Raw genomic sequence first — 25,515 nt, 5'->3', positions numbered from 1 at the left:
AATTGGTAGTTGGGTTTGGCTCACATAGTACTAGGGTATAGAGTAGAGGATCAGAATTGTACCCCCCTCCCCATCCTGTTGATAGTTGACAGCTCCACAGGTGCAGGGTGCAGGAGGCAGGACAAGAGCCTGGGGGAGAGAGCACCTAACCCTCCCCCTCCCCCTCCATCCCAAAACCAAACCTCACACAGCAGCGCCTATTGGGAGTAGGACAAAGTTTCCCCTAGGCCTAGACGCTGATCTAAGGTCAGTTTTTGCAGTTCTTCCACCAATGGTAAAGGTTAGGCTTTGAGGAGGGGAAGCTGATCCTAGATCAGCTCAAGGAAACTTCTACCTTGAGTATGGTGGGTTGGGTCCATAGACCAAGAACAGTGGGGTCAGGTGGTCAGGTCGGCGTAGTGGATTGGCTCAGTGGGGGAACAGCCCCAAGGTGGCTCATTAGTTACAGCACTCCACCCTGACCTCTGAATGATCTTTAACCTTTGGGATGTGGGGTCAACAGTCTTCCTGGGCATTCGTTGACATCTGTTGCGGGGGTTAGGGAAGGAACAGGCGCTGTTCTGTTCTGATTAGGGTGTCCGTCTGTGTAATATACCTGGTCCATAGTCAGACATACAGTACAGCGTTGTAGTTGACAAGGCTAGATATAGAAATCTTCCTTGTTGGTTGGAGGATCTCAGACTCAGGACTCCTCTAGTCACCCAGAAATGCTGATTTAACCTGGGAGGGGTCCCTCATCCCCCATCACATCCAAAATGGCACATCCATCCACCCCCCTTCTCCTAATTCCCAACTGGATCCAGGTGCGTTTGGCAGAATTGAGTCCTCATCCTTCAGGGATCGAGGAGGAATTAGTGGTCATAGGGGCCGTGGCTGGTGCAGGCCGTCAACGTCGGGGTTGAGCTGGGGGCTGTGCGTGGCCTTGGTGGGGGTCCAGTCCCCTAGGGAGGCCTGAGCGGCCTTGCGGTGGGCCAGCCGGTGTGTGATGGAGAAGCCTGCGTTGCCCTCCAGCTGGGATAGCACCACCAGCACCTGCCTGCAGGGGGAGACAAAGTCAGAAAACACTGTCAGGAAACATGGTCATGCATGACCATCTTCAACAGAAAGATGTGGTATATGAATAGTGGAGAATATGACTGGGAGAGAACATGGCCAGAAAACATTGTAATCATTCCATGAATAGTGAGGTGGTATATAACGATGTATGGATTCTAATCATGGAAAATATGAGAACTATGGGAGAACACGGCCAGAAAACATGGTCATAATGCCATGCGTGACCTGATGGTTCGTAATAATAAAGAACACGATCGTGAGAGAATATGGTCAGAAAATACGATCATTTGCGTATCATTGTCTTTACCAATGCAAGAAAAGTTGAAAAACACGGTAATAAAGCCATTCTGTCTTTAACAGTGGTATATAGGCCTACATAAAAATATTTTTTATCAAGTACACTTTCTTCTCCATGCACCTGGTAGCACCTGCTAGCAGAGGTGTGGACTCGAGGGACATTACTTGGACTCGAGTCTGACTTGAGTCACAAATTTCATGACTTGAGACTTGACTTGAACTTGGAGCCTCAAGACTTGGACTGAACTTTGAATTGAGACTGATGACTTGAAATTATCTGGGCAGGTTTTGTAGTGTTTTGTCACTCATTTTGTGGCACAGTCTCCGTGGATTACTCTCCACGCAGCCAGAGACAGTATCGCACTTGCAAAAAAACGGATTGGCTAGTGAAACGCACACTCGGTCCTCTGATTGGACCAACAAACTGTAAATCAACACAGGTTGGGTGAAGGTTTTGTATTTTTTTAATACACTGAACAAAAATATAAACGCAACATGTTAAGGGTTTCTCCCATGATTCATGATCTGAAATAAAAGATCCCAGTCATTTTACATAAAGCTTATGTCTCTCACATTTTGTACACAAATTTGTTTACATCCCTGTTAGTGAGCATTTCTCCTTTGCCAAGATAATCCATCCACCTGACAGGTGGGGCATATCAAGAAGCAGATTAAACAGCATGATCATTACACAGGTGCACCTTGTGCTGGGGACAATAAAAGGCCACAATGTAATTGGCATGCTGACTGCAGGAATGTCCACCAGAGCTTTTGCTACCATAAGCCACCACCAACATTGTTTTAGAGAATTTGGCAGTACGTCCAACCAGCCTCACAAACCGCAGGCCAATTGTAACCACGCCAGCCCAGGACCTTCACATCTGGCTTCTTCACCTGCGAGATCGTCTGAGACCAGCCACCCGGACAGCTGATGAAACTGTGGGTTTGTACAACCGAAGAATTTCTGCACAAACTGTCAGAAACTGTCTCTGGGAAGCTCATCTGTGTGCTCGTCGTCCTCACCAGGGTCTTGACCTGACTGCAGTTCGACGTCGTAACCGACTTCAGTGGGCAAATGCTCACCTTCGATGGCCACTGGCACGCTGGAGAAGTGTGCTCTTCACGGATAAATCCCGGTTTCAACTGTACCGGGCAAATGGCGTCGTGTGGGCGAGTGGTTTGCTGATGTCAACAGAGTGCCCCATGGTGGCGGTGAGGTTATGGTATGGACAGGCATAAGCTACGGACAATGAACACAATTGTATTTTATCGATGGCAATTATAATGCAGAGATACCGTGACGAGATCCTGAGGCCCATTTTCATGCCATTCATCTGCACCCAACACCTCATGTTTCAGCATGATAATGCACAGCCCCATGTCGCAAGGATCTGTACAGAATTCCTGGAAACTGAAAATGTCCCAGTTCTTCCATGGCCTGCATACTCACCAGAAATGTCACCCACTGAGCATGTTTGGGATGCTCTGGATCAACGTGTACAACAGCGTGTTCCAGTTCCCGCCAATATCCAGCAACTTCGCACAGCCATTTAAGAGGAATGAGACAACATTTTGTAAATAAGGTATTTCTGTTTTTTATTTTTTATAAATTTGCTAACATTTCAAAAAAACTGTTTTTGCTTTTGTCATTATGGGGCATTGTGTGTAGATTGATGAGGATATATTTGTTATAAATTTTAGAATAAGGCTGTAACGAAACAAAATGTGGAAAAAGTCAAGGGGTTTGAATACTTTCCGAATGCACTGTAGGCATTCTAGGCAATGTAGTAAACTATAGCCTACTCATATTTAGGATGTACATTTCTTTGGAAAGATAACTGCCTCGTGCTTCTCCACCCACGCATAGCCAGCCTACTCTATTTCATTAAAACCACACATATACTAGGCACATTTGATTTCGCACGCCCAACTAAGAGAGGAGAGGTAGGCTACTTGTGAATAATGTGACAAAAATGTGCTTTTAATACAATAGGTAGGCTAATGCATAGAAACCAGAAAGACTACCATTTCCAAATAATCTGCAGGACAACAAAAATATTTTCAGCACAAAATTGTCTGATCTGACCACCCGCTCCCAACCACAGCGTGAACAATGCCGACCGCGCCGCAATGATCTCTGTCGGGTAAGAAGATCTACCTGGGGCCTCATTTATAACCATTGCATACATGTAACACTAAATATCTGCGTGCACCATTTCTGAAAACACTGTGCACGCACAAAAATATACGAGTTATAAACTTGGCGAACCCCATATATACGCATGTATCCGTTATGAATCAGACCTGTCTTAAAACTGTGCACGCGTGAACGAGCATTAGAACTCCGCCTGAAAATGCCCATCATTCACCTTTTATGGTGACAGTAACACCCTTATTTGCTGTATAGTTTGAAAGTATTGGAATTAGACAGTATCTAAAGGAAATAGCAATGGAAAACTTGATCAAATGTCTTTGGATGTGTTGGCAGAATGTGTCCTTTTGCAGTGACCATTTCTGAAAGACAAAAACAATTGCAAATTGTTGTGGACCTGTAAACAGATTGTTTGAATGTAATAATGTTTTGCATTCACTTTTTCCCGAACCTAAATATGCTCGGACAAAATGAAAACTACAGTAGGCCTACTTACAGTGGTAGCCTACACACTTCAATGAACAATATAAACTGTCTGTTCACCTGTTAAATTCTACTGTATTTATAAAATGCGGACCCTGTCGGATGCATAGAGAAAACATTTGAAATGATAATAGCCAAACTAATAGTCCCAATTAAATGAGAGATGCGCATGGTAATTTGGTGCATGGCTATGGGAATATCAACTCATCATGGCCAGAAAAGGTGAGGAATCTATTCTGCAATGGTTATGATTTATGTATTATGTTCATAAATGAAATATTGCCTACGCTAGAAATGTCACATTACAGTACTCAGATGTAGCTTACAAACGTCAATGGAAAAGGTGAACCATCTGTTCTACCCTAATCACATAGAGCAAAATAGACTACTTGAAATAGCTTATCTATTTACTACTGTAAAGTGGGTCCAATTAAATGAGAGATGGGACCAATGGTAGTCTATCCAAACTTGTAGGCCTACAGGCTATTTCGTGAGTAGCCAATGAAACCATCACAGTCAGAAAGGGTGAGGAATTTATTCTGTAATGATCATGGAAATGAAATAAATAATAGGAAATATATGCCTATTTTGAATTATTTTAGAATGCTAAGAAAAATCGATTTGCTTTTCTCAATAATGACAAATGATTGCATCTTGTTATTTAGCTAGGCCTACCTGTTTTTTGTAATGAATAAGAGTGTCATCATATATTCCCCATTTATACAAGGATACGTTTTTTGCCTTCTTGCAATGAAATACTTCAACCACTAGAAACTGTGCGTACCCATAGTCTAAAGTTTGCGGGAGGATAAACTCATTCTCACGTCAAGTTCAGTTTTTAAAATTGCCAAATTTAGCGTGAAAAATGGTGCATGCATGTTTTGGGGCTGCTTCTGATTTCATTGATCATTTCCATATTTCAGATAGGCCTAGTTTGGATGAGTTATAATTATATACCTCAGTGGTGGTACTGGCTATATGTCTAAAGATAGCTAGCTGTAACATCGCACAACCTTCAATACTTATGGGATGAAAATGTAACATATTCTGGCGAATTAATTAGGATATTTCTGAGGAAGAAAAAGGCTAAAGACAGATCCTGCTTTCCATCCGATCCTGCAACCTCAGCTGCATAGGCCCACATGTAGGCTGCATGATCCTGCTTGCTCTGGACTGACAATGAGACATGATATTCCTAGTTGATATTGACTGCTAACATGAATGACTTTCTGCTCAAAATGCAGGTGTAAAACAGTTGATTTTTCTGCATCTTGTGTTTTGAAAATGCTTTACCGTTTATGGCTGTAAAGATAGGGTACATTTGTGCAGCGATTGTGAGCGCGTGTTCGCACATGCATGTGCGCCGTCTGGTAGCCTCAATAAATAGACAAAGATTGTTAGTTGAACAAGTCATTGCCTGTAGCCTATAGATTTATTTTCACTTGATTTGGAAAAAAACTTGTGACTCGACTCGCTCTTAGAATGCACGACTTGGACTTGACTCGAGACTCGACCGGTTGTACTTGGGACTCGACTTGAGACTTGGACCTTGTGACTTGAGACTTGCTTGTGACTCGAATAGTAGTGACTTGGTCCCACCTCTGCCTGCTAGCACCTGTGTAAGTTTACGTTCTAAATAGGCCTATATAAACAATGTACTGTGTGGTGCACAGCAGTACCTGTATAGAGGCGGTACACTGTCGATGGTCTTGAGGCTGCCGCGGGTGGACACTACGTTGAAGCTGTCCGTACAGTCACATGACACGTGGAGGTAGTACTTGGGGTGGCGGTTCTCCACCACCACGATCAGTCCCGCCCAGCCGTGGGTCAGGTAATAGCATGTCATGCCCTCGCGTCCCTACAGAGACATACAGAGACAGAGAGACAGGCACGCACACAGGAACACACACACACAGGAACACACACACACACACAAACACACACAGAGGCAGACGCGCACAAAGAAACGCAGACAGACAGAAACAGAGATACAGACAGACACATATACATTGTAAATAGTACATACATAAGATGCCATTTGAGTTACACATATGCCTGTGACACAGTCTCTCTCTATTCAACCCGCCTACTATGTTTAGATAACGGCAGTTTCTGATTTCTATAACTGGATGTGTTTCGTCTCCAGTAGTGAAATGCTCTCTTTGCCGTCTCTGTGCGAGTGTGTGTCTGTTACAGTGTCTGTGTGTGTGGTGTATGCTACTCCCTTCTCACCTCGTGTCTCTCTCCCTTGTTCTCGGTCAGTAGGATGATGGCGTCGGCCAGCGTGGTAGCGGTAGCCTCCACCTGCTCCACCATCACCTGACGGGAGCTGTAGATGGCCAGGATGTACCCTGGGAAGTCTTGGCTGGGACGCCGTGCACTGGTGGGGCTCGACACTAAAAGAAGACAAGAGAAGATTCAATCTTTCAATCCACAAGCTAGCAGGTTAACTACAGGTGTAAGCACTAGCACTTATGGAATGGACAACATAGCTCGTTTTTGACAATACACGGTCCTTGGGAGTCTTTAATAGATGACTCAGTCCATAGGCATATTCTCCTTATTGAATGCTTTACCGGCTCGTATGAAATTCATCAACATTCTCACACACATATTCAAACACAACTGACACATTCACACTATGAACGTGTCAGTTGTCTTTGAATATGTGTGTGAGAATGTGTATGTGAGAATGGAAAAGTATACATGAACACAAACGTGTATGTGTGTGTGTGTGTGCGCGTTAGCTTGTGTGAACCTAGTGTGGCCAGTACTCCTCTACCATCCATTCATGCTAATCTGTAGAGGGATATACTGTATGTATGTGTGTTTGTGAATGCGTGTTTGTGTACGTGTGTGTGTGTGTACCTGGTGTGGGCGGCCCTACTCCGCTGACATTCATCTGCCAGTGGTTAAAGGCGCAGCACACCATAGCGTACTCGCCCGGCTCCAGCATCACGTCGCAGCCCACAAACTTCTTAACGGCCCGCTTGCTGTGGGCCAGCAGCCGGCCCAGGGTCAACTTGTTGCCACTGCCAAACGATGCTCTGAACACCATGATACACAGGTCCAAAAGGTGGCTGTCTGCTGTGTCCGACCGCCTAGAGGAAGGAGAAGAATAGAGATTCAGAAGTTTATAAGATGTATTGTTCATTCCAACAGGTGCCTGTCGAGAGAGAGAAAGAGAGAGAGAGAGAGAGAGAGAGAGAGAGAGTACCTGCTGCCCTCCTGGAAGAGGGCAAACTCCAGCGCGGTCCTCTCCAGCACGGTCAGGGCAGTGACCGTAACAGGACCACAGGCTCTGCTGGGGAAACAGCCCTGTAAACGCACCTCCTGCCAATCTGAGTGGATCTTACATATGTCCACCGAATCAAAGTACCTGTGGAGAGACACAACAAATACACTGTTAGACAGGACTAGAAACCTTATGCACACACACACTCGTCACTCAAAGCTAATTGCGCTCTTGTTAATGGTGCCGGAGGAGATGGCTGCTGTTTTACGGGCTCCTAACCAATTGTGCTATTTTGTGTGTTTCTTTGCGTTGTTATTAACTTATTTTGTACATAATGTTGCTGCTACCGTCTCTTATGACTGAAAAGAGCTTCTGGATATCAGAACAGCGACAAAGATTTTTTCTTTAATGAGTCTGACGCGAAGGATATACTGTTTCTCCCGGACCAGGCCCAAATCCCCGCCATTCGCATGAAGAAAAGACGGAGATACAGGGGGCGCAGATCGGGGTGCCTTGTGAGAATTTGTCGGCGAGTGGGTAACCCGCCTCTACCATCCGTTCTATTGGCCAACGTGCAATCACTGGAGAATAAACTGGATGAGCTCCATTCGAGACTATCCTACCAACGGGACATTAAAAACGGTAATATCTGTTTCACCGAGTCGTGGCTGAACGACGACATGGATAACATACAGTTGGCTGGGTTTTTCGTGCATCGGCAGGACAGAGCAGCTACGTCCGGTAAGACGAGGGGTGGTGGTGTGTGCCTATTTGTCAATAACAGCTGGTGCGCGATGTCTAATATTAAGGAAGTCCCGAGGTATTGCTCGCCTGAGGTAGAGTACCTCATGATAAGCTGTAGACCACACTATCTACCAAGAGAGTTTTCATCTATATATTTTTTCGTAGCCGTCTATTTACCACCACAAACCGATGCTGGCATTAAGACCACACTCAACGAGCTCTATAAGGCCATAAGCAAAGAAGAAAATGTTCATCCAGAAGCGGCGCTCCTCGTGGCCAGGGACTTTAATGCAGGCAAACTTAAAACCGTTTTACCTCATTTCTACCAGCATGTCACATGTGCAACCAGAGGGCAAAAAACTCTAGACCACCTTTACTCCACACACAGAGACGCATACAAAGCTCTCCCTCGCCCTCCATTTGGCAAATCTGACCATAATTTTATCCTCCTGATTCCTGCTTACAAGCAAAAACTGAAGCAGGAAGTACCAGTGACTCGCTCAATACGGAAGTGGTCAGATGACGCGGATGCTACAGGACTGTTTTGCTAGCACAGACTGGAATATGTTCCGGGATTCATCCAATGGCATTGAGGAGTATACCACCTCAGTCATCGGCTACATCAATTAGTGCATCGACGATGTCGTCGCCACAGCAACCGTACGTACATATCCCAACCAGAAGCCATGGATTACAGGCAACATCCACACTGAGCTAAAGGCTAGAGCTGCCGCTTTCAAGGAGCGGGACACTAATCCGGACATTTATAAGAAATCCTGCTATGCCCTCAGATGAACCATCAAACAGGCAAAAGCGTCAATACAAGACTAAGACTGAATCCTACTACACCGGCTCTGACGCTCGTCAGATGTGGCAGGGATTGCAAACTATTACGGACTACAAAGGGAAACCCAGCCAGACGGGCTAAATGCCTTTTATGCTCGCTTCGAGGCAAGGAACACTTTAGCATGCATGAGAGCACCAGCTGTTCCAGACGACTGTGTGATCACGCTCTCCGTAGCCGATGTGAGCAAGACCTTTAAACAGGTCAACATTCACAAGGCTGCAGGGCCAGACGGATTACCAGGACGTGTACTCAGAGCATGCGCGGACCAACTGGCAAGTGTCTTCACTGACATTTTCAACCTCGCCCTGACCGAGTCTGTAATACCTACAGTGAGGGAAAAAAGTATTTGATCCCCTGCTGATCTTGTACGTTTGCCAACTGACAAAGAAATGATCAGTCTATAATTTTAATGGTAGGTTTATTTGAACAGTGAGAGACAGAATAACAACAAAAAAATCCAGAAAAACGCATGTCAAAAATGTTATGAATTGATTTGCATTTTAATGAGGGAAATAAGTATTTGACCCCTCTGCAAAACATGATTTAGTACTTGGTGGCAAAACCCTTGTTGGCAATTACAGAGGTCAGACGTTTCTTGTAGTTGGCCACCAGGTTTGCACACATCTCAGGAGGGATTTTGTTTCAAGCAGACCACCATAGTCCCTGTGCCCAAGAAAGCGAAGGTAACCTGCCTAAATGACTACCGCCCCGTAGCTGTCACGCCCTGGCTCTGGGGACTCTGAAATGTTGAGCCAGGGTGTGTAGTTTTGGTGTTACATTTTCTATGTTGATGTTCTAGATCGTTTAGATCTATGTTGGCCAGGGTGGTTCCCAATCAGAGGCAGCTGTATCTCGTTGTCTCTGATTGGGGACCATACTTAGGCAGCCTGTTTGGCACTAGTCGGGGTGGGATCTTGTTCCGTTAAGGTTTGTTTTGTGTAACCTAGGACTTCACGTTTCGTTTGCTTGTTGTTTTGTCGTGAGTTTAGTACTTAATAAAATATACATTTATCACGCTGCGCCTTGGTCCGTATCTTCCGTTAACGATCGTGACAGTAGCCCTCACGTCGGTAGCCATGAAGTGCTTTGAAAGGCTGGTCATGGCTCACATCAACACCATCATCCCGGAAACCCTAGACCCACTCCAATTCGCATACCGCCCCAACAGATCCACAGATGACGCAATCTCAATCGCACTCCACACTGCCATTTCCCATCTGGACAAAAGGAACACCTATATGAGAATGCTGTTCATTGACTACAGCTCAGCTTTCAACACCATAGTGCCCACAAAGCTCATCACTAAGCTAAGGACCCTGGGACTAAACACCTCCCTCTGCAACTGGATCCTGGACTTCCTGACAGGCCGCCCACAGGTGGTAAGGGTAGGCAACAACACATCTGCCACGCTGATCCTTAACACAGGAGCCCCTCAGGGGTGCGTGCTTAGTCCCCTCCTGTACTCCCTGTTTAGTCACGACTGCGTGGTCAAGCACGACTCCAACACAATCATTATGTTTGTTGATAACACAACAGTGTTAGGCCTGATCACCGACAACGATGAGACAGCCTATAAGGAGGAGGTCAGAGACCTGGAAAGATTTGGCATGGGTCCCCAGATCCTCAAAAAGTTATACAGCTGCACCATCGAGAGCATCCTGACTGGTTCCATCACCGCCTGGTATGGCAACTGCTCGACATCTGACCGTAAGGCACTACAGAGGGTAGTGCGTACAGCCCAGTACATCACTGGAGCCAAACTTCCTGCCATCCAGGACCTATATACTAGGCGGTGTCAGAGGAAGGCCCAAACAATTGATGGACTAATTGTTTGCTCAGTGGGAACTGTGTGGAGTTTGGAGTTTGTGACAGCAACTATGTGAGCTTATTACAGTATTATAGAGTCTATGGAGCTAGGAACACAATGATCTGCAAAAAATATGTGTATGTGACCAATAAAATTTGATTGGATTTTATGTCCTTGGATTTCAAATGATCTTCTATGTAGAAGAACCCCTTACCTTCAAATTACTTGTGTTGCTTGTGAGCGTCACGTTACATGTGCGTGTTCGTGAGAGTCTCAGCTTTTCATAGATAGCTTTTAATAGTTTGTAGCTCAAATTATTCTGACTCTATAGACGTTTTTGTAAAAAGACCCAGCCCGGGCCCCTTTGGGATCCGCCCTTGTCTCACAAACACCGCTCTACCTCAGCACCCGTTAATCACACAGACTAATGGTTGGTACCAACGGATGCAGAAGAAAAATACGAATCCAGTGGTACAATGTGTTTAAAAGGGGTTAGAAGTACAAATTGCGCCGGTGTCGCGGTGGGACTCATTGAGTTAAAAGCCGCGAGGACATCACCTTGCTTGTCTACCAGGTATTTGTTTGTCAAGTACCCTTTACCTTGCTGTATGCTGAGCAGAGTTACTGGGTTTCCTCTCTCTTCTTTCAGATACAGTATATTGACAGACAGACAGACTCTAGATTCCATTGCTCATTTAATTGACGGAGAGGATGAATTGAACAAAGACAGGCAGACAGACAGACAGAGACAGACTGCACAGAGCATTGGGCCTTGTACCCTACATTGCAACGTTCACTGAATTGACAGAAAGGAAGACAAGCTGACAGTCAGGAAGGGAGGTGCATCCTTGTTGCAATGCACTCTCCGAGTCTGATTCATGGAGTACCATTCACTTATTGGACTACCAGGCACTTAAGTCTAACTCATGCTACTCAACAACCTAGCAACCACACCAAAAAACAAAATCAGCCAACCAACCAAATAAAACAAAAACACTTGGTATTTACAAGGCAGACAGGACAGGAGTGGGTCAGTGTCTCTCAGTTTAAGTCTTACACACTAATGAGTCAACCTATTAACTACCAATTAGTCCATTACCTGGAATACCATCTAATTGACTCTTGTTAATGGGACTTATTGGTTTTAGTGAGAGCACACCCAGTGGGTCTCCAACATCGTAGTCACCCATCCCTGACCTAGTCCTAGGTCATTGGGTGATTGGCACATTAAGACGGGACCTACTTGATGAAGTCTCCATACTCCATCCAGAAGACGCCCTCGCTGCTGCCGTGGGCCATGAGCTCATGGCGGAGGAGCTGCGGCCAATCAGGCCACTCGTCTGACCAGCTGCCGTTCCACGAGAAGCGACCCCATGGGTTCCTCAACCGCAGAAGTCTGAAAGGGAGAGAGAGAGCATGTCGTTAGCAGAAGCAATTAAAAGGAATGCAATTGGGACTGAAAAACGGAAGGACTCTCATCAGGGTTTGATAAGGTTCTTACAACTACCCGTGGTAAAAACGGAAAGGATACAATGACGGGATTTCCGAAAAAGAAAGATACATGGCCCTTTTCACCAAAAACTTATTAGCCACACTCCCTCCGACTAATAACCCAATCAGCTCTCACCTGTAGCCCTGTACGTCCCGTACATCCAGGATAGAGTAAGCATGGCGAGGGCGGAGGCCCAACGACTCATACACCCCATCATCCACCTTCATGTTCCCTCCTCCGCATGATGCCCCCATCAGAAACCTATGGCAAAATGGCAAAATGTGTAGAATTGCAGGAAATTGCTTTAAAACCGCGAATTCTTCTCTAATGAGCGGCAGTATGGATGTGGGTACGCAGACCCACGAGCCACTGCGGCCCCTCACGATGAGTTGTTTTTTTGTGGCCCCCACATCAAAGTTGCCCATGATGAGTTCCGAGTAATTACTTCTTCCCTTGTCCCATTTGTGCATATCATGTTACATCTTCAGAGAATAATTGACTTTCTCCAAAGAAAAACCTCCTCTGTTCCACGCACCCGGCCTCCTTGGAGCTGAGCATCTTGGCCCAGATGAGGTCCGTGTCGATGCTCTCCTCGCGGGGGTTGGTGGAGCTGACCTGCAGCATGAGGGAGTCACACGGCGCCCCTGTCAGCGTGGCCAGGCCCTCGATGGCGCGCCCCGCCTGCAGGGCAAAGTAGGAGCCGTGGAGCTTGGCAAGGGCCTTCTCTATCAGGGCCACCCAGAGTTGCTTACGCTGGGCCTGGAAAGAAAGAAAGAAAGAAAGAAAGAAAGAAAGAAAGAAAGAAAGAAAGAAAGAAAGAAAGAAAGAAAGAAAGAAAGAAAGAAAGAAAGAAAGAAAGAAAGAAAGAAAGAAAGAAAGAAAGAAAGAAAGAAAGAAAGAAAGAAAGAAAGAAAGAAAGAAAGAAAGAAAGAAAGAAAGAAAGAAAGAAAGAAAGAAAGAAAGAAAGAAAGAAAGAAAGAAAGAAAGAAAGAAAGAAAGAAAGAAAGAAAGAAAGAAAGAAAGAAAGAAAGAAAGAAAGAAAGAAAGAAAGAAAGAAAGAAAGAAAGAAAGAAAGAAAGAAAGAAAGAAAGAAAGAAAGAAAGAAAGAAAGAAAGAAAGAAAGAGAAGAGGGGAGGGGAGGGATACTGTGGGATTATTTAAGATACTCATTGAAGAGGTTTCCCCTCTCTTTGTTATTTCCTCTATGACATTTCTGAGAACCTCTGTCTCCACTAGGGCTGTGGAGGTCACGAAATTTCGTCAGCCGGTGATTGTCAAGCAAATAACTGTCGGTCTCACGGTAATTGACCGTTTAGTATCTCCAGGCTTCCACACATAGCCTACAAGCCATTTTAAAAAGCCTAATAAATCCATGTAATATAGCCTACACCGTCACAATAAAGCCATTATTTATTCTAGACAGGTCTAAAGAAGCATGATATGAAGAAAATGTAGTTTATTTCAGAAGAAAAGAATAGCATGTTCTTCTACCAAATTCTTTTTTAATCTTCAACATAGGAATGCTATCAAAAAGAACTTAATGAAACTGGTTACAATTGACAGAGTCACCCATAATTCACCAAATTATATTTTGAAGGAAGAAACAAAGTACTTTAAGCATATGTTTTCGTTTCAGTCGCCTCCATCTCCTCTAACTGAAGCTAATTGTAGAGATTTTTTTTCTATTGATAATGTCAAATTAACAGCCACACAGAAAGACTCATGTGAAGGTGAAATTACAGAGGAGGAACTTCTGGATGCAATTAAAGACTTTAAGTCCGGGAAAACTCCAGGGTTGGATGGCATACCAATCGAGGTATACCAAACCTTTTTTGATATACTAAGAGGACCGTTATTAGCATGTTTTAACCACTCCTATGTAAATGGTAGATTATCTGACACTCAAGAAGAAGGTCTGATCTCATTATTACTGAAACAGGATACAAGTGGAAAATATAAAGATCCAGTCCATTTTCAAAATTGGAGGCCCCTTACACTTCAGTGTTGTGATGCAAAAATCCTAGCAAAATGTATAGCGCATAGAATTAAAAAGGTATTGTCGGATATTATTCATTCTAATCAGACAGGTTTTTTACATGGAAGATACTTTGAAGATAATATAAGGCAAGTATTGGAAACAATAGAACACTATGGAAAATATGGGAAACCAGGCCTGCTATTCATAGCAGACTTCGAAAAGGCATTTGATAAAATTCGACTGGGGTTTATATATAAATGCCTGGAGCATTTCAATTTTGGAGAATCTCTTATAAAATGGGTCAAAATCATGTATAGTAACCCTAGGTGTAAAATAGTAAATAATGGCTATTTCTCAGAAAGTTTTAAACTGTCAAGAGGAGTGAAACAAGGTTGTCCACTATCGGCATATCTATTTATTGTGGCCATCGAGATGTTAGCTATTAAAATCAGATCCAATAATAATATCAGAGGATTAGAAATACAGGGCTTAAAAACAAAGGTGTCATTGTACGCTGATGATTCATGTTTTCTTTTAAATCCACAACTAGAATCCCTCCACAGCCTCATAGAGGATCTAGATACATTTTCTAACCTCTCTGGATTACAACCAAATTATGACAAATGTACTATATTACGTATTGGATCACTAAAAAATACAATTTTTACATTACCATGTAGTTTACCAATAAAATGGTCTGATGGTGATGTGGATACTCGGAATACATATCCCAAAGGAAATAAATGATCTCACTTCAATAAATGTTAATAGAAAGTTAGCAAAAATAGATAAGATCTTACTACCATGGAAAGGAAAATACCTGTCAATTTGTGGAAAACCCCCCCTGATTAACTCTTCAGTATTATCCCAGTTTACCTATTTGCTTATGGTCTTGCCTACGCCTAGCGAACAGTTATTTTTTTATTATATGAGAAAAAAATATTCAATTTTATTTGGAACGGCAAGCCAGACAAAATTAAAAGGGCATATTTATATAATGAATATGAATTTGGAGGACAGAAATTATTAAATATTAAAGCATTAGACCTATCACTAAAAGCTTCAGTCATACAAAAGTTATACTTAAACCCGAACTGGTTCTCAAGCAAATTAGTAAGATTGTCTCACCCAATGTTCAAGAAAGGCCTTTTTCCCTTTATTCAGATTACAACAACTCATTTGCAGTTATTTGAAAATATCACTATTTCTAAAACAAGCCATAGAAAGTTGGTTGCAATTTCAATTTAATCCTCCAGAAACGGCAGAACAAATAATGCAACAAATATTGTGGTTAAATTCAAATATACAAATTGACAAAAAAAACTTTATTTTTTGACAGAATGTTTAAAAAAGGTATAATCTTCGTAAATGATATCATCGGTAGGACTGGTGGAGTTATGTCGCACATGCAGCTAACAAAAACATATGGAAATGTCTGCTCTACCCAAAATTACAACCAAATAATTGCAGCCTTACCGTAAAAGTGGAAGAGGAAAGTGGAAGGGGGAGAAAGTAAGGAACTTGTCTGTCGGCCTTGCATTAAAGAACATAATTGGTTAAGGAAAACTGTGATAAATAAAAAAGTATATCAGTTTCACTTAAGGACCAAAGGATTGACAGCCGTCCCATATAGATTGCAAAATAGTTGGGAAGAGATCTTTGACGTACCGATCCCATGGCATAGTGTTTATGAACTGACACGCAAAACGACACCGGATTCAAAAATTTGAATCTTTCAATTTAAATTATTATATACAATTCTTGCTACCAATATAATGTTATTTACAGTGGGGAGAACAAGTATTTGATACACTGCCGATTTTGCAGGTTTTCCTACTTACAAAGCATGTAGAGGTCTGTAATTTTTATCATAGGTACACTTCAACTGTTAGAGACAGAATCCAGAAAATCACATTGTATGATTTTTAAGTAATTAATTTGCAATTCCTTCGACCTCATGGCTTGGTTTTTGCTCTGACATGTACTGTCAACTGTTGGACCTTATATAGACAGATGTGTACCTTTCCAAATCATGTCCAATCAATTGAATTTACCACAGGTGGATTCCAATCAAGTTGTAGAAATATCTCAAGGATGATCAATTGAAACAGGATGCACCTGTGCTCAATTTCGTGTCTCATAGCAAAGGGTCTGAATACTTATGTAAATAAGGTATTTCTGTTTTAAATTTTTTATAAATTTGCAAAAGTGTCCATACACCTGTTTTCACTTTGTCATTATGGGGTATTGTGTGTAGATAGCTGAGGATTTTTTTTTGTATGTAATCCATTTTAGAATAAGGATGTAACGTAACAAAATGTGGAAAAAGTTAAGGGGTCTGAATATTTTCCAAAGGCACTGTATATACTCCGGACTCCGACATTGCTCGTCCTAATATTTATATATTTCTTAATTCCATTCTTTTACTTTTAGATTTGTGTGTATTCTTGTGAATTGTTAGATATTACTGCACTGTTGGAGTTCGGAACACAAGCATTTCGCTATACCCAAAATCTGCTAAATATGTGTATGCGACCAATAAAATGTGATTTGATTCAATTTGTTTAACTTCCAAGGAACCAAATATGCTACCTGCGAAGGTTTTTGGAACCTCACTAATTTGACTGGTAAACTCATGGGTATGCTCAAAATGGCTGTCAGTCCTGACTGGGCACTTTCGTTCTAGGGATTCTATTTCTATGGATTATATTTCTCTTCTTGCTGTCAGTGCATAGTTAAAGGTCTTTTGCAAATTTCAAAACACAATCGCAGAAAATATGTTTGGAAAGCAAATGGCTACTGCTGAAAAGGGAAGACTAATTAATCTGTAAAAGCTACCATTTTCACAACAACTTGGACACACAGCACTGTTTTTCAAAGTAGCTCAGGCCTATCTTGAGACCATCACCGGTATGGTGAGAAGCCTAGGCTACGCATATTCATGCTATCTTCATCATTGGGTGAGTCAGTGCCACTGGACGGTTGATCTAGTAGCCTACTGTAGCCTATAATATTTATATATTTCCTCCTAATATAGTGCAATCTGTGTGTCTCCCTTCTTTTTATTGGCCCTGGGCCAGGTCAAGACCAAGGCCCGGTTTCCCAAAAGCATCTTAAGGCTAAGTTAATCTTAGAACCATAGGATCCTATGGATCTCTGTAACAATGAACTTAGTCTAAGATGCTTTTGGGAAACCGGGCCCAGGTCGTTTTTATATATCTGTTTGACAGTGTCAGAGCAGCCACTCATTTTGGTCATTTGTGTAGTATTAAAACATACTCTGATAATGTCTCCTTTTTTTTTTTTTTTTTTTACATGGACGAGTAAACTTTCTTCTTCAAATCACCACCCCTGAATCAGGATTGGGCAAAGGTGGTGCTTAAACTGGTGGTGGGGATCTGAAGCAGAAAGTTATCTCGTCCATGTTTAAAAAACATACGGATGAGCTAGATAAGAAGCTGAGATTTTAGTTCCGTGTTAACCGAGATTAGGCACATGTTATGCACAACCAGGATGAGTAAACCACATGTTCTAACCATACCATGTTGCTTATAAAAAAGGTCCCCCTCATGCTACGGTATGAAAACATCATGATAAGGAGATACAGTACGTCAATAGAGTAGATTGAGGTCCTGGCTATAGCAGCCTCATGTGTGGTTTTAGTGTGGCCCCAGGGCAGGTGGTGGCTGGAGGACAGGGGGCCATTAGAGAAAAGGTAAATCTAATCACCATTCTGTAGAGTGACAGGGCTTTGTGTCACTGCTGGAGGAAACACTAACCACTGCGTCAATACAGTGCTCCTCTGACCTCAGCACAGTGTTGTGTAATTTAAAAAACCTGAGAGCAAATCTGTCTTAAAAATAAGACGTTTTTATTTTTTATTTTTTAAACAGCAGGTCAAACAGCAGGCCTCCTGTAGCTCAGTTGGTAGAGCATGGCGCTTGCAACGCCAGTGTTGTGGGTTCGATTCCCACGGGGGGCCAGTATGAAAAATGTATGCACTCACTAACTGTAAGTCGCTCTGGATAAGAGCGTCTGCTAAATGACTAAAATGTAAATGTAAATGTAATTAGGGTCAGGTAGTTGCTGACTGTGTCTAAAAGACAATTGGGACCTGGTGGATAGTTTTAAAGGTAAGTGTTTTAGTAGCATATTAGTCTATTCAAAGTGTTTTGTGAAAATGTATTCTTAAAGAGGTCGTGTTGTATACAGTGGCATGCGAAAGTATTCAACCCCCTTGGCATTTTTCCTATTTTGTTGCCTTACAACCTGGAATTAAAATAGATTTTTTGGAGGTTTGTATCATTTGATTTACACAACATGCCTACCACTTTGAAGATGCAAAATATTTTTTGTTGTGAAACAAACAAGAAATAAGACGAAATCAATACTTTGTAGAGCCAACTTTTGCAGCAATTACAGCTGCAAGTCTCTTGGGGTATGTCTCTATAAGCTTGGCACATCTAGCCACTTGGATTTTTGCCCTTTCTTCAAGGCAAAACTGCTCCAGCTCCTTCAAGATGGATGGGTTCCGCTGGTGTACATCAATCTTTAAGTCATACCACAGATTCTCAATTGCATTGAGGTCTGGGCTTTGACTAGGCCATTCCATGACATTTAAATGTTTCCCCTTAAACCACTCAAGTGTTGCTTTAGCAGTATGCTTAGGGTCATTGTTCTGCTGGAAGGTGAACTTCCTTCCCAGTCTCAAATCTCTGGAAGACAAACAGGTTTCCCTCAAGAATTTCCCTGTATTTAGTGCCATCCATCATTCCTTCAATTCTGACCAGTTTCCCAGTCCCTGCAGATGAAAAACATCCACACAGCATGATGCTGCTACCACCATGCTTCACTGTGGGGATGGTGTTCTCGGGATGATGAGAGGTGTTGGGTTTGTGCCAGACATAGCGTTTTCCTTGATGGCCAAAAAGCTAAATTTTAGTCTCATCTGACCGGGGTACCTTCTTCCATATGTTTGGGGAGTCTCCCACATACCTTTTGGCGAACACCAAACGTGTTTGCTTATTTTTTTCTTTAAGCAATGGCTTTTTTCTGGCCACTCTTCCGTAAAGCCCAGCTCTGTGGAGTGTACGGCTTAAAGTGGTCCTATGGACAGATACTCCAATCTCTGCTGTGGAGCTTTGCAGCTCCTTCAGGGTTATCTTTGGTCTCTTTGTTGCCTCTCTGATTAATGCCCTCCTTGCCTGGTCCGTGAGTTTTGGTGGGCTGCCCTCTCTTGGCAGGTTTGTTGTGGTGCCATATTCTTTCCATTTTTTAATAATGGATTTAATGGTGCTCCGTGGGATGTTCAAAGTTTCAGATATTTTTTTTATAACCCAACCCTGATCTGTACTTCTCCACAACTTTGTCCCTGACCTGTTTGGAGAGCTCCCTGGTCTTCATGGTGCCGCTTGCTTGGTGGTGTCCCTTGCTTAGTGGTGTTGCAGACTCTGGGGCCTTTCAGAACAGGTGTACAGTGAGGGAAAAAAGTATTTGATCCCCTGCTGATTTTGTATGTTTGCCCACTGACAAAGACATGATCAGTCTATAATTTTAATGGTAGGTGTATTTGAACAGTGAGAGACAGAATAACAACAACAAAATCCAGAAAAACGCATGTCAAAAATTTTAGAAATTGATTTGCATTTTAATGAGGGAAATAAGTAGCCACGGTGTGGCGGTAATACAGTCACCGCAACAGCCCTAGTCTCCACCACAGCCTTGGAATGAACTGAATGAGTGTGTGCATATGTGTTTACTCACCAGTTGGAATATCAGGTTGCTATATTCACTGCATAACAGTGTGCGTGTGTATGACTAATGACGGTGTTTGAAAATCTGTATATACGCATGAATGTATGTGAGTTTGAGAGAGAAAGACAGAGAGAGTGAGTGACTAGGCTAGATATAGTTCTGTGTGTGTGTATAAAGTGAGTCTTCGAGCATACTATATCCGTACGCATGAGTGTGTGTGGTGTCCCCCCCCCCCCCCCCCTCACCTGGGAGAAGAGCAGGTATCCATTCTCGTCGCAGGGCAGCATGTCGTCCACTAGGACGGTTATCCAGGTACCATCCTTACACAGCCTGACCTGGTAAGCCCCCTCCTGGCAGATGCCCCTGGTGATCATCACCCTCTCCACCAGCTCTGGACGCTCTGCCAGCACCGCCAACGCACTAAGGAACCTACAGGGAGGGCAATAAGATAGACAGTGAATTAGTCAATCAATTAGTGATGGGGGGGGGGGGGGGGGGGGGATCTATACAGTAGAGTATCGCAATATTATTTCTTACGATATTATAAATCGATTATATGACTCCAGTTAATGTTAACAAGCACCAGTCGGCTGTACCTGCGCCAATATTTCTCCTTCTATAGCTTGTTCTCCATCTTTTTAAAATGGTGAGCCAACATGTTTTCAGCACTTTTCTTTTCATGACTGATCAAAACATATTTTCTCATGGCTCTCTCTTGTCTCTCTGCAGCAGACATATAGTGAGCAATATGTTTGGAACATTGAATCGCATTAAAATCGCAGTTTCGAATTGCAATACGTATATAAATCGGAACGTACAGTGAGGGAAAAAAGTATTTGATCCCCTGCTGATTTTGTATGTTTGCCCACTGACAAAGAAATGATCAGTCTATAATTTTAATGGTAGGTTTATTTGAACAGTGAGAGATAGAATAACAACAAAGAAATCTAGAAAAACGCATGTCAAAAATGTTATAAATTGATTTTCATTTTAATGAGGGAAATAAGTATTTGACCCCTCTGCAAAACATGACTTAGTACTTGGTGGCAAAACCCTTGTTGGCAATCACAGAGGTCAGACGTTTCTTGTAGTTGGCCACCAGGTTTGCACACATCTCAGGAGGGATTTTGTCCCACTCCTCTTTGCAGATCTTCTCCAAGTCATTAAAGTTTCTAGGCTGACGTTTGGCAACTCGAACCTTCAGCACCCTCCACAGATTTTCAATGGGATTAAAGTCTGGAGACTGGCTAGGCCCCTCCAGGACCTTAATGTGCTTCTTCTTGAGCCACTCCTTTGTTGCCTTGGCCGTGTGTTTTGGGTCATTGTCATGCTGGAATACCCATCCACGACCCATTTTCAATGCCCTGGCTGAGGGAAGGAGGTTCTCACCCAAGATTTGACGTGGCCCCGTCCATCGTCCCTTTGATGCGGTGAAGTTGTCCTGTCCCCTTAGCAGAAAAACACCCCCAAATGTGCATAATGTTTCCACCTCCATGTTTGACGGTGGGGATGGTGTTCTTGGGGTCATAGGCAGCATTCCTCCAAACACGGCGAGTTGAGTTGATGCCAAAGAGCTCCATTTTGGTCTCATCTGACCACAACACTTTCAACCAGTTCTCCTCTGAATCATTCAGTTGTTCATTGGCAAACTTCAGACGGGCATGTATATGTGCTTTCTTGAGCAGGGGGACCTTGCGGGCGCTGCAGGATTTCAGTCCTTCACGGCGTAGTTTGTTACCAATTGTTTTTCAGCTGGGACTATGGTCCCAGCTGCCTTGAGATCATTGACAAGATCCTCCTGTGTAGTTCTGGGCTGATTCCTCACCATTCTCATGATCATTGCAACTCCACGAGGTGAGATCTTGCATGGAGCCCCAGGCCGAGGGAGCTTGACAGTTATTTTGTGTTTCTTCCATTTGCGAATAATCGCACCAACTGTTGTCACCTTCTCACCAAGCTGCTTGGCGATGGTCTTGTAGCCCATTCCAGCCTTGTGTAGGTCTACAATCTTGTCCCTGACATCCTTGGAGAGCTCTTTGGTCTTGGCCATGGTGGAGAGTTTGGAATCTGATTGATTGATTGCTTTAGTGGACAGGCGTCTTTTATACAGGTAACAAGCTGAGATTAGGCACACTCCATTTAAGAGTGTGCTCCTAATCTCAGCTCGTTACCTGTATAAAAGACACCTGGGAGCCAGAAATCTTTCTGATTGAGAGGGGGTCAAATTCTTATTTCCCTCATTAAAATGCAAATCAATTTATAAAATGTTTGACATGCGTTTTTCTGGATTTCTTTGTTGTTATTCTGTCTATCACTGTTCAAATTAACCTACCATTAAAATTATAGATTGATGATTTCTTTGTCAGTGGGCAAACGTACAAAATCAGCTTGGGATCAAATACTTTTTTCCCTCACTGTATATATTCGCAATACATATCATGTCGTGATAATATTGTATGGCGAGGTCCCAGGCAAAATCCCAGCCCTACAATCAATCAATCAGTCATTCAGTAAGTCAATTATTCAATTAATCAGTCAGAAAGTTAATAAATATCAAGTAATTCATCGCATTTTATTCATACAAATTTGTAGTGGAGGTAAGCTGGTCATAGCTTCTGTACATCACCTTTCCTGAGACCTGACGTGACAGAACCACTGACCTTTTATGGTCTAGTCATGTGGTACTGATGGTGGACTTAACGCCAGAAAAAACTCCACATGTAGGAAGACAACATTCTGAGGAAGCAGACTCTAAAGGGAGGTTAGGGGATGCAGAAGATCTCTTTACAAATCTCTCTTTCCTAGTGCAAAGCTCCATTTATTTGAGGCCTTTCTCAACAAGCACTGACCTCTTGAGATGTGTGTGTGTGTGTGTGTGTTTGTGTCCGAGTGTGTGTGCGAGTGTGTGTGGGAGTGTGTGTGCGTGAGCATGTGCGCATGCGTTCGTGTGTTCTCGAGATCTGTCTCAAGAGAGACGCTCTGCATGATTTTCTAGCATCATTTCAACGAGACATTTTCAATAATAACTCAATCCCCGTGTCTGCTCCGGCGCTACCGTTCCAGACAAGCAGGGCCAACCCCATGTAAATCAAATCAATGCAAATCAGATAAAATAATACAATCTAAATCCAATTACTTTGGGCGCAGCGACGAGAACGCTGGACTATGACGGGTTTCTAGCCTCTCCGGCCACTCAAGGGAGATAGGGGAGATGTGATCGTATGTGATTTGACATGTGGTTGCGTAGCTGGGGATGTGTAAATGGACTGTAAATGTGACTGGGGTTAGATTGAGGATGGGAATTGGGTTACTTCCTGTAGTGTGAGAGAAAGTGTGTGTGGAGGGGGCTCTGGGGAGGGTTCTTGTGTGTGTGTGTGTGTGTGTGTGTGTGTGTGTGTGTGTGTGTGTGTGTGTGTGTGTGTGTGTGTGTGTGTGTGTGTGTGTGTGTGTGTGTGTGTGTGTGCGTGTATATAGGGATGACGACACGGGCCCAAGGACACCCAAAACAAGGGCGTGGAGAAAACCATCTGTGTCCAGACCTACATTCCTCTGAATAATCCCCCAGTCAGGTGCTGTATCAGTACATCTGGCCGCCTCACCCCTCCTCTCTCTCTTTCTCGGTTCTCTCTCTCCGTCTCTATCTATATCTATCTATTTCTCTTTTAACCCTTGGCCTACACTGGTCGCGCCCCGGTGGAAATCTAAATAACACAAAAAAAAAGTCTTTTTAAACTAGAGATATGTGTTTTTTTTGTATTGGCTGCGTCTCAATCCACCACATCCACCGATATCGCCCCCTTGTGCATCTGCAGTGAAAGGTGGCAGAACTAAACCGGTGTTTGTCAGCCCATGAAAAATTCGGTCTTCTCACAGAAATGTCTGTAGCGTCAGTACGGTTTGGCCTACTATTATGACCACTCTATTGAAAGCTGACTCTTATGAACACGATGGTTTTGCTCTCCGTCTTTCTCTAGGACGCCCACAAGACTCATCTGAAGGTCCACGGTACCAATATATTTTTTTAAATGGAAGTATACAGTACCAGTCAAAAGTTTAGACAAACCTACTCATTCCAGGGTTTTTCTTTATTTTAATATTCTCTACATTGTAGAATAATAGTGAAGACATCAAAACTATGAAATAACACATATGGAATCATGTAGTAACCAAAAAAGTGTTAAACCAATCAAAATATATTTTATATTTGAGATTCTTCAAAGTAGCCATCCTTTGAAGCTTTGCACACTCTTGGCATTCTCTCAACCAGCTTCATGAGATAGTCACCTGGAATGCATTTCGATTAACAGGTGTGCCTTCTTAAAAGTTAATTTGTGGAATTTCTTTCCTTCTTAATGCGTTTGAGCCACTCAGTTGTGTTGTGACAAGGTGGGGGGGGGGGTATACAGAAGATAGCCCTATTTGGTAAAAGACCAAATCCATATTATGGCAAGAACAGCTCAAATAAGTAAAGAGAAATGACAGTCCATCATTACTTTAAGACATGAAGGTCAGTAAATCCAGAGAATTTCAAGAACTTTGAAAGTTTCTTCAAGAGCAGTCGGAAAAACCATCAAGCGCTATGATGAAACTGGCTCTCATGAGGACCGCCACAGGAATGGAAGACCCAGAGTTACCTCTGCTGCAGAGGATATATTCATTAGTTACCAGCCTCAGAAATTGCCGCCCAAATAAATGCTTCACAGAGTTCAAGTAACAGATGCATCTCAACATCAACTGTTCAGAGGGGACTGTGTGAATCAGGCCTTCATGGTTGAATTGCTGCAAAGAAACCACTACTAAAGGAGAGTAATAATAAGAAGAGACTTGCTTGGGCCAAGAAACACGAGCAATGGACATTAGACCGGTGTAAATTTGTCATTTGGTCTGGAGTCCAAATTTGCGATTTTTGGTTCCAACCGCTGTGTCTTTGTGAGACGCAGAGTAGGTGAACGGCTGATCTCCGCATATGTGGTTCCCACCGTGAAGCATGGAGGAGGAGGTGTGATGGTGCTCTGCTGGTGACATTGTCGTTGATTTTTGAATTCAAGGCAAACTTAATCAGCATGGCTACCACAGCATTCTGCAATGATACACCATCCCATCAGGTTTGCGCTGAGTGGGACTATCATTTGTTTTCCAATAGGACAATGACACAACACACCTCCAGGCTGTGTAAGGGCTATTTGACCAAGAAGGAGAGTGATGGAGTGCTGCATCAGATTACCTGGCCTCCACAATCACCCGACCTCAACCCAATTGAGATGGTTTGGGATGAGATGGACCGCAGAGTGAAGGAAAAGAATTCCAAGACTGTGCAAAGCTGTCATCAAGGCAAAGGGTGGCTACTTTGAAGAATCTCAAATATAAAATATATTGTTTAACACTTTTTTGGTTACTACATGATTCCATATGTATTATTTCATAGTTTTGATGTCTTCACTATTATTCTACAATGTAGAAAATAGTACAAATAAAGAAAAACCCTTGAATGAGTAGGCGTGTCCAAACTTTTGACTGGTACTGTATATGGAGATAGTTTAGTGCCTAAAATAAGGGGATAAATACATGTAAAACATGTATAGGATAGACACTTCAGATCAAACTTCCTTTAGATTTTTTTGGGGACTATCTGTTGTTCCATGTAGTGAATCTGTTAGTCAATGCGTTTCT

The 25,515-nt window shown here is 43.0% G+C and overlaps 1 protein-coding gene across 1 annotated transcript in view; it reads right to left on the bottom strand.

Moving 5' to 3' along the window:
• Positions 1–416: 416 nt before the first annotated feature.
• LOC311100694 (calpain-15-like) overlaps positions 417–25,515 on the bottom strand; it is a gene marked incomplete at its 5' end in the record, with an annotated part of 70,415 nt that continues 45,316 nt past the window's right edge. The window contains 9 exons of the mRNA XM_084141650.1: positions 417–1,036; positions 5,668–5,846; positions 6,221–6,384; positions 6,857–7,089; positions 7,206–7,367; positions 11,865–12,017; positions 12,249–12,374; positions 12,649–12,872; positions 20,091–20,274. Of these exons, the coding sequence (XP_083997776.1) occupies positions 859–1,036; positions 5,668–5,846; positions 6,221–6,384; positions 6,857–7,089; positions 7,206–7,367; positions 11,865–12,017; positions 12,249–12,374; positions 12,649–12,872; positions 20,091–20,274 (1,603 nt within the window). The 3' untranslated portion in view covers positions 417–858. The remainder of the gene's footprint in view (positions 1,037–5,667; positions 5,847–6,220; positions 6,385–6,856; positions 7,090–7,205; positions 7,368–11,864; positions 12,018–12,248; positions 12,375–12,648; positions 12,873–20,090; positions 20,275–25,515) is intronic.

Source organism: Coregonus lavaretus (assembly GCF_964263955.1).
Source record: "Coregonus lavaretus genome assembly, chromosome: 25".
In the NCBI taxonomy this organism is placed as follows: domain Eukaryota; kingdom Metazoa; phylum Chordata; class Actinopteri; order Salmoniformes; family Salmonidae; genus Coregonus; species Coregonus lavaretus.
Note: the sequence above shows the minus strand (reverse complement) of the source record. Positions and strands in the feature narration are given on the sequence as shown.